Genomic DNA, 10,752 nt, shown 5'->3' on the forward strand with positions numbered 1-10,752 from the left:
CTATTGCAGAGATAAATTTGAGAACCTATATATCACCGGTGAACCAAAGAATGCCAACCAAAGAATGCAGACTTCTAAACCCCGAAAATATCTATCATTTTTCCGATCAATTAGAATCTCTGGAACAGAACTTGTGAATCCAATTTCAGTTGCAACCCCAACGGTGGTGATGGTAGTGATGCCACCACAACCGGTGATGAATCACAAATGAGAAAATGGTAGGATTTCTTCGGGGAGAAATCGAGTGGCGAGGAAGGAGGCTTGGTGTAACATCCCAAAAATTGTAAGGTGAAAATTTCATTTATAATTCAACCATAAACACCATTTGGCCTTTTTAATCATTCGAAAATATATCAGAGTAAAAATATTTATCAGAGTAAAATCCCAAAATCATAAAGTTGCGGAAACATGGGTGGATGCAGTGCAGTCACGTCGGGCCCTTCCCTTTTGTACCGGAAGTACCTGAAACCATAAACATAAAACCGTAAGCACAACGCTTAGTGAGTTCCCTAAAATACCACATACCATACATATCAAACATACACTGGGCCATGCCCAACAACCATCGCGCCCCACTCGACATCAGGCCCGCCCAACATCGGGCCCTGCCTGGAACAGATTTGTCAATAACATGAGATGGGCCCCGCCTCATCACATTCATCAGGCCCCGCCCGACATTCATACAGACACATAAAACACATGCAAGAATCACTAAGACAAATAGCATACATTATACTCACCAGGCCCCGCCTGCCATCAGACCCCGCCCGGTATACATATCACATACTACACATGCAAGAGTCACACAGACAACTAGCATCCTAATCATAATAAATCATTGGCCGACATTGGTGCCTTCGACCCGCCAAACACAGTGAGGAGACTCACTTCAATCCGAGATAAACCGAGACACACACACACACACACTGCTGCCACCGAAAACCTCACACTGGACATAATCAAATATCTTAATCAATAATTAAGGTCATTTCCCAAAATCCAAGGTCCAATCCATATTCTATACTTCCAATGGGTAAAAGACCATTTTACCCTTCTCATATCTGATCCAATAACCTATGGCCCAAACTCTAAAAGACCCAAGGCCCAAAATAAGATCTCACGAGTACGACGTGCGTACCTAACTAGTACACCCCGTGTACGGCCCACTGAAGCACAAGGTACGACTCTCTAAAGCTCAAGGACGGGGACTTCTTGCATTACGTTGAGCGTATGCATACGTACACCCAACGTACTCATCAAATGACTAAAACTTCATATTAAGCACTTAATACTTAAGACCAAAACATCCAAACTCATATCTAACCTCTAAATAAGGTCTTAATCTATAAAGCTGCCAACTTTACCCCTTTGCATGTCTTAATGAGACCCAAACCCGTTTTTATCCATCTAAACCCATAATATGAACATCAACTTAAGCATGATTCATCAAAACCCATCAAGATGAATTTTTTATGTTTCCTAATAACTCCATAATGGATAAAGAACCAAGATCTAGTCTTTAAGTCTCAAAGGGACCAAAAATGCATCTTTTCCAACTTAATCCATTAAGTCGAAGTCTCAAGCTTTTTAGATCTGAATCAATATGATGTTTAGATGGATAAAGTTTCCAACTTTATCCATAACAAGGTCACAAACTTTCAAGATCTAAACTTTATGCACTAAAGTGACCAAAAGCTCATAACACCCAATACTATCTAGATCTAACAAATGCATCATCAAGATTCAAACTTTATACCTCCAGAAGAAAGATCAAGGTGAACAAGGTCTGGATCTACAAGCTTCAATGCAACCAACACTTCTTCAATGAGTTCCTTCTTCTCCAAGGTGCACCAAGAACACTCCAAAGCACTTAAAAATACATTCTTTTTGCTCACAAGGCTCAAACTAAGGTTAGGGTTTCAAGAGAGGGTGTTGGAGAGGTGGAGGCTGAGAATAGAATGGGTTTGGGGAAGTTAAGGAGCTTAAATAGGGCCCAAACCACGAAAATAGGGTTTAGGCACTGATCGCGTACGCCCAATATACTAGGGATGCCCTAGTACGCGGCTAACCCAAAAATCGTCCTAACTTCAAACGGTCGTAACTTCTTTGTTTCAACTCCGATTTGACGATCCTTATATCCACAGAAAGGTAATTACAACCCTATCAACTCTCATTTACCTTAAAACTTTCCGAACTTAAATCCAAAATTCATTAAAGGCCCGAACTATCACTTTACAGTTATACCATTGGGCTCCAAAGCACCAACCGAACTCTCGAATCACTTAATCTACATTACCCACATCCAAAGGGGTCTAAATCTCTCTTTCCCCCAAGGCCCGAAGCCTTATGATAACTAGTCCTCGGGTTATGGCCCAAAATTATGAAACGATTCGAAACAGGATGTTACACTTGGCGAGCTCAGAGATTGCAAAGATGAACCATACACATACAATCTTCTTGAAAACCTCTATAATATCATAAACACATTAAGAATTTTACTACAAGTGCAATTTGTAAGCTTTTCAAATTCTGCATACTAAGTCGATTAAGCTTTTGATTAGGCAATTGGTTGATTATTAATAAAAAATAGAAGACGTTTTAATGATTCGTTCAGCATGCAATTCTAATCAAGAAAAATCAACAAGATGACAATAAAGGTTTAATCAAAACGCATTTTCAAAATTTAACATCTTACCCAACCCAAATTTCCAGTTCTTGAAATACATTATAATCGGTGGTCACATTATCAAACTCTATAGCAAAAATGTCAAAATTAAAAGAAAGTAATTAAAGATTTGAATTCTTAGTTCTTCAAAACCCAAAACTAATCAAGAAAATCAAGAGCATGACAATAAAGAGTTAATCAAGACTCAATTCCAAAATTAAACATATTACTAACCAGGATTCTCAATTCATGAAATACATTCTAATCGGTGGTCAAATTCCCATTTCTTGAAATACATTATAATCTCTGATGCTTTTCGGTAACAAACCCATAATGGGCCTTTGAGATTTGAATCATGAAAATCTTGCATCAATTTCTGACTCGATCTTAATTAGAGCCACTGTTTCTTGCTTCGACCACTGGAATTCTGGTCACCGTCTTCGGTAAATCCACCGCCACCGCCATTTACCAGCGGTTCCACATGGTTGTTATTATATGATTGAGATAACACACTTTCATCGTTGTAGTTTTCTATTGAAGACGGGAGTCCTTTCATTGATCGATGTAGATTTTTCTTAAGAGGTTAAACAATTATTCTTCAATTGGGGATGAATCTACCCTTGGCTTCGAAAACCTTTGACTATCAGATAGACCGTGTATATAATTATATATGTGAGTAAAAACTTTTGACTATCAAAGTCAATGTAAATATAAGGAATGGAACTAGGAAACCGGTTAATTTTGAACAAATATTAGATAGGTAAATTTTGGGTTTAATAGTGTATCCGGTCCAAAAAAAAGTTAAATGACCATTGTCTATTTTAGAATTTTAGAAGGACCGAACTTTTACCTTTCTGCCGATACACCGATAAAGGATAAACCCCTAAAATTGCCTGTATCGCCCTTCGTTGGAGCCCTAAACCCGCTCTATACCAACGTCACCTGCACAATTGCCATCGCACAGCACGATAATGGGCGATCGGAGGGAGAGGGATAGGGATAGGGATAGGGACAGAGATAGAGACCGGGATCGTCTCCGGCACCGACACATCGATCATGATCGTGAACGAGACCGTGATAGAGAGCGAGACCATGACCGTGACCGTGAGCGTAAGGAAAGGAACAAACGGTCATACACACCAGAACGAGCTCGTTCTCGCCACGATAGGTCTCGGACTCGCTCCCCGGACCACCACCGGTCGCGTTCTAGATCCACCGACAGGCACCGCAGGAGAAGCCACCACCGTACCCCGTCCCCTGACCAACAGCGGAAGCGTCGCAAGCACGGAGATGATGATAGCCAGCGTACCGCGGCTGTAGTTTCGGAGTTTGTGGATGAGATTGTGAAGGAGAAACAGCAGCAGAAGAACTCTAAGGATGTAGAAATGGTTGAAGATGATGCTGGTGGAGAGATGGATGCCAATGAAATAGAGATGATGAAGATGATGGGCATACCTGTTGGGTTTGATTCAACTAAAGGGAAGCCGGTCGAAGGGAATGATATAAGCGGGATCAGAGCGGTGACTAAAAGACAGCCTCGTCAATACATGAACCGCCGTGGTGGGTTCAATCGCCCATTGCCTGCTGAAGTGAACCGCTGAGTGAGGTTAGGGTTTTGTTTTCTCTGTTGAAACTGCATCTGTTTTGCTTTTGTTTCTTTTCTCAAATTTAGTGAATGTAATACGAATTTGAACCTAACTTGAATTGAATTGTTAGACGAATGGTTCTACTGCTGTATGAACACTTGTTTTATAGCTTCTGAAAGTAGTGTCTAGTGTTAAACCTATCACTATTACTTGATTAACATGTCAAGAATCTACCCTCCTGATTAATTACGAATTTAGAAACCAAAGTGTCAAGAACATACCTCAAAATGCTGAAAATTAGAGGACCAATATATTCCCAATATAAAGGTTTGTTGCACTTCGAGCAATGAAGAACAATCTCTTTAAATCAATCCTTTCAGTTTTCTTCTATATTAGACCCCCCATATTAGTGTGAGTTTGGATCAACCCTCCCTTCTATTTATAGCCACAAATAGTGGTTAACTAACCACCAATTTGATCAACTAAATGAACCCATCGACTTTAAAAGTGATCTTCCCTTTTTGCCCCTTTCCTGTGTAACTAGAGGACCTTGTCCCCTTCTTTCATCGAAAAAGAGTTTCAATTTCATCCTGAAGGAGCTAATGAAAGCCTATTCGATTTAATTAATAATGTACATGCTTTTAAATAATTGCTTATGCAAATCAAATTAACAGCAGTTATGAAATAAATGAAGAAATATAGAATATTTTTATTAGTGATGAAACGTGCAATCCACAATTTATCAAGTAATACTGTCTAGGATAAGTATAAAGTTGTGTGTAAGTATGTAACAATATCTTGTTTGGGTGTTTGCAGATGCTTGAAAACATGACAAACTCTCAAGTCACTTGATGCATGATCCCTTTCATTGATTCAACAATTTTAATGTCATCAATTGCTGTAAGTTACTTGATTTGGGGATTTCTGTTTGTGACACATCTGCCCCTTGTGCTAAATGATAATGTATTTGCATTGTACAATATGGTCACATAAGGTTTTATTTTTCCAAATCTTTTAACATTTGTTGTAGTGTAGCCCACAATTGGTTGTGGTTTTCCATTTTGATGACATGAGAATTTTTACATGTAAGAAGAAAACACCTTCTTCACAATTCTAACCTCATGTGGGCCCACTCTTAAGCTGTACCAAGTCAAGAATTTCTCTTTAAAACTTATATATATATATATATATATATATATATATATATATATATATATATATATATATATATATACACCATCTGATCACTGTCACATAATATCCAAAATCCCAATCTTGCCCTTCCTCTCCACATGTCTCTTTCAAAACTTCTCTCATGGAAACAACAAATGTATTGACTTGTGTCCATATTAAGTCAAGTTATTTGGCTTCTGTCCATTAAGTCAATAAGAAACATCCATGTATATCTGTTATTCCATTAAGACCATTACGTCTAAAGAAAAAGACCCTAAAGCAAATGATATGTGACTTGTTTATTTTGTATTTAATACAAAATAATTGTTCCCACAACCATAAAATAATTGTCATTTTTAATATAATCTCACCCTCTGTGTGTGTATCGTCCAAGATTTTGTACAAATGACTATTTTTAATATAATCTCACCCTCGGTAGTGCCTTATTTCTCAATACTTAGTTTGTTATATTATGTTTTGCAGATATTGTGTATCTGAGTTGTTAGCAAACTTGAAAAAATATCACTTATGGATTTCTTACATGTGTTGTGAAATTTGTTTAAGTGGATTGAATTGGCAACGTAGGATGGTTATGATTACTGCAATTTCGCAAGCATGTGCACATCACATACTCAAATTCGCATCAAATTTCGTATCATTATGATTCTCTAGGTTATCCGAATCTTATTACTTGGTTGGTCTATTTTATTTATTATATAAAAGATGATTGATAAATGTAGAATGGCTTTTTATATATTTTATTTAATTTTTTATTTACAACAACGTTACTCTAGTTTCATACAAATAAGGTAAAGGGATGTAAGATGGTCGGCAACTTCTAACATAAGTTGATAGACTGCTTTTGTATAAGACGTCCGATAAATCGAAATAAAAAAGCAAAAATAAACAAATATAATAAAGTAAAATTTTCATAACCGCATTCCAATTGAAGTTATCTTTGCATAAGATATTTGCATATAAACGACAGTTCGTGATGAATTACAAAGTGGAATAAGGTTTATTAAAGCAACCTACACACGAGAAAGAAACACGTGCACATGAAGAGTGACCGGGTCAACAACTAAAACATGGCTACATACGCAAGTAGTGGAAGTAGATATATGAAGTTCGAAGCATGTGCTAGTTATACATGTTAGAAGTAAAATAGGCAAACAAGAAAGAATGTGTAAAGTAGCCCATAAGAACTAAAAATGGTGGAAGCTAGACCCTAAACTATATTTATATTATTACTATGTTGCTCTAATTCTAAGCATCAATACTTTCTTATCTGAGATCATGTCATCCGTGAGGGCTAACTCATTTAAGTCTAATCATTTGCTATCTTCCCAATTCCTTATTGGTTGTCCTCTCCTTCTTATACCCTCAAATATAATCAACTCCACCCTCCTAACACCAACAATTGCTTGTCTCCTATAGACATGCACAAACCACCGTAATATTCCTTCCCTTAATTTCTCGACGATCAACGCCACCCTTAACGTTTTTCTAATAGTCGTGTACGATATCATGTCCAACAATGTTCTACCACATGTTCTGGTACATTCTCATTTTCGCGACCTCCATCGTCCTTTTGTGTTCCTTCTTGATCGGCCAGCATTCAGATCCATACAAAAACGTTGGCCTTATCGCCGCCTTAAAAGATTTCCCCTTTAGTGTCCATGGTAGCTTCTTGTCACACAAGACTCATGTCGATGCCCTCCAATTTAATCATCTCGCCTTAGTGTGTTGTGTAACGTCATCCTCCACACCCTCATATTTATGGATCATAGACCCAAGTACTTGAAATTCTCATATGGGTGTAATACATGGCCATCGATGCATACTTCTATTTCTTTACCTCTTTGATCCCTACTAAATTTGCAACATAGATATTTTATCTTGGTAGTTCGATACATAGCCTGTTTTCTTCTAAAGCCGCCTTCTAGGTAACCAACCTAGCATTCAACTCAAATCTAGACTCGGCCACTAGCATTATGTCGTATCAACAAAAATCATACACCATGGCCCCCTTCCTGAGTCTCATAATAGATTTCATCCATAATGTGGACTAAGAGTCGAGCCATGATGGAGCTCAATTTCTATAGGGAAAGCCTTTTGTGTCACCAATTGCAGTTCTAACGCAAGTAATAGACCGACAATACATATCGTGTACCGCTCGGACATAAGTTGCTAGAACTCGTCTAGCTTCCAAGGTCTTCCAGATCGCCTCATGCGTGACATTATCATAAGCCTTCTTAATGTCAATGAACAACATGTGCATATCCCCATTTTTCTTGATATTCCCATAAGACGTTGAAGTATGTGAACCGCCTCAGTTGTAGACCTCCATGGCATAAAGCTAAATTGATTTTCCGATATCTAGTTTCATATCTTAATTTAGCCTCTAACACCGTCTCTCATACCTTCATGGTATGACTAAAACAATTTAATGTCTATATAGTTGTCACAAGTTTGCACATCTCCTTTCTTCTTATAGATTGGCATCAAAACAGTTAATCCCTACTCCTTAAAATGAATATTTTATTTATTTAAGATTAAAATAATTATTTCTAATGTTTTTAATAAAAAAACATAAATTATATTTATTTAATAAAAAATTGGTTTAAACTGGATTGCTAACAATGTAGTTTTTTTAGTTGGATTGAATTGTGTGGCTGGAAGATAGATAAATTAAATATATAAAAGAAACTAACGCGAATGCCCTTAATCATTAAGAGTCCTACCATAATAGATGGTTCTAAGAAGACCAAAGATATATAATTTGTGAACATATATTATTTAGTTTATAGATATAAGAATAAATAATTTTTGTCTTAATATGTTAATAATGTATTTGGAAGTGTTTTTAGAAACTAATCTTTTAAAACTAATCTTTTAAGTGGTTGTTGTGGACTATAAAATATATATTTATTCATGTATCTTTAGATTAAAAAGCTATAGTTTTATGTATAATGTAAATTATATTTATAATTTTAATTTATAGACAAAATTGCAAACATGGTTCCTATCGTATGCATTTTTTTCCGAGGTTTAGTCCAAACCTCGACTTTTTTGGCTTCATGATCCTTTTGAGGTAGTTTGTTTGTGGAATTAGCCACTGTTAAACTTGAAAAGACTAATCTACCCTTTTAATTTGTTTTTCTACTTTGTTAAATATTTCCCCTTTTATTAAAAATTTTAAAAATAAAAACAAATTAAGAGGGGGGCATACCTCTCTCTCTCTAGAAAAACACACACAAATTAAACATACATACACCTCATACGCGCGCGCACACACACAAACTGAAGATTCATGAATACATGATCAGTAATGCACCCCCAGTCCCTCACCCCAACTCACCGGAATCTGCAGAACCACCATCTGCCGCCAACATTGAACAATATGACGAAGCTCCGACGAGTCCACCAAATGCTAACACGGAGATAATTGAACCCAAAGAAGAACAACCTGAAGCTCCCTTAAACAACAATACAAAAGCTCACAACTGAAAGCCCACAACCCAAAGGTATCAGAGCAGGCGGCTCCGGTTGCTCCTCCTCTAGTACCGACGATAGTGCAGCAGCAACATAGGACATCTCTCTCTCTCTCTCTCTCTCTCTCTCTCTCTCTCTCTCGTTAAGTAAAAAAAACTACCCCATCTTCTCTTAAACTCCACCCCTCCGATCTGCAATCTGGTGAAAAAGTCTCTACCCTCCTTCCCATTCCTCTCTCCCTGGAAAATACAATCGCCGGAAAATACCCTTATTCTCTCGCCCCACCCACCCGCTGGACCCTAAACATCACCCACCATACCTCGCCCATCACCCAAACCAGACTAGGTAGCATCTCCGACAAACACTAGACCAGTGACCATTTTCAGATGGTGGATTCAGATTAGGGAAGAAACCTGTTAAGCTGATGCTTACTTTTATTACCAAAAAACTAATCACCACCACATTTCTCAATCCCAACACCACCACCGTCGCCGATGTGAGTATCGAAGTGGAGAAAGAAAAAATAAACACAGACACATATAGGGACAAAGACGATGTCTCATGATTCAAACTCAATAAACCCTAATATAATCTGAAATTAATGTTGAATCTGAAATCGATTTTGAGAGTGATGGGAGCTTTAGGTTGTTCTAATCCAATAAATTTCGAATCTGAAACCCAATAAACTCTAGGCAGCACTGAATGTCAATTTGGTTGTGAAGGAAGGTGCATGTTTTTCTTTTGGATGAAAATGATGGGGACGGTGGAGATAGAGAGAGAAGTGGGGCCCTCTCTATTTGTGTTTACTTTTAAAAATTTAAATAAAAGGGAAATTTTTTAAGAAAATAGAAAAACAAATTAAAAGGGTAGATTAGTCTTTTCAAGTTTAACAGGGACTAATTCTACAAACAAACCAGACAAAACTGCAACATTGGTCCTTGTGGTATTCAAATTTTTTTTGGATAGGGTCCAAAAAGTTTCTAACTTGCATGGAAGGTCCAAAATAAAAAGATTTACGTGATTTTGGTCCAAAAAATATTACGAGATTTATGGTGCTGGCTTTCTGAAGTTCTACAAAGAAGGAATTCAAGTTTATTTACAATAATAAACTAAAATGTATGTTTTTTAGTAACCCTTCTCCAATTTCGAAAATAGCAATCTACTTTAGGGTTCTTGAATTTAAATTGTTGTTTGCACATCATAGTGAGAACATAAATGTTTTAGGGTGTATGCAAATTTATGGTTTTATGTTTTCCGCCAAAAATATGACCAAAAATATGATTCTTGTTATCTATAAAACTCATCATCAAACCCCTAACCTTCGCAACAAAAACAACCAAAGCGAACCAATCACTCATCTCTTAAAGACACAATCATTGCATTACGAATCTTCTACAAATTTGGGTTTCATCTTCTCTCAAGACTCCAATCTAATCACTTGCTACTATATACATATATCGAGATTTGGATTTTTTTTTCTCTCTTTCTTTATCTATTTGATTATTATGTGAATTTTTGGGTTTATGCTGTCTATTACACATGGATGAATGTGTGTCGTTTGTTGAAATCAATTCTCTGATTAAACCTAGGGCCGACCCATGGTCAGAGCAAATTGAATGATGAATGTGTGTTGTTTGTTGAAATCAATTATGTGATTAAACCCAGGGCCGGCCCATGGTCAGAGCAAATTGGATGACGAATGTTTGTTGTTTGTTGAAATCAATCCCTCTCCCGACCCCCCAAATAACAAAGGGCCTCTATTTTATGTTTGTTATATTGGGTTATATTGGACAGCCCATTATTTTTAATGCTAATGGACTAATTCTTCAAAGC

The 10,752-nt window shown here is 37.0% G+C and overlaps 1 protein-coding gene across 1 annotated transcript; it reads left to right on the top strand.

The window, feature by feature from the left end:
• Positions 1–3,492: 3,492 nt before the first annotated feature.
• On the top strand, positions 3,493–5,261 carry LOC145134310 (U4/U6.U5 small nuclear ribonucleoprotein). Its single transcript, XM_079069173.1, has 2 exons — positions 3,493–4,271; positions 5,068–5,261. Exon 1 carries the CDS (start codon positions 3,637–3,639, stop codon positions 4,264–4,266), a length of 630 nt encoding a protein of 209 aa, XP_078925299.1. The 5' UTR covers positions 3,493–3,636; the 3' UTR covers positions 4,267–4,271; positions 5,068–5,261.
• The last annotated feature ends 5,491 nt before the right edge of the window (positions 5,262–10,752 follow it).

Source organism: Lactuca virosa, chromosome 8 (genome assembly GCF_052849685.1).
Source record: "Lactuca virosa cultivar CGN04683 chromosome 8, Lactuca_virosa_CGN04683_v6, whole genome shotgun sequence".
NCBI lineage: Eukaryota > Viridiplantae > Streptophyta > Magnoliopsida > Asterales > Asteraceae > Lactuca > Lactuca virosa.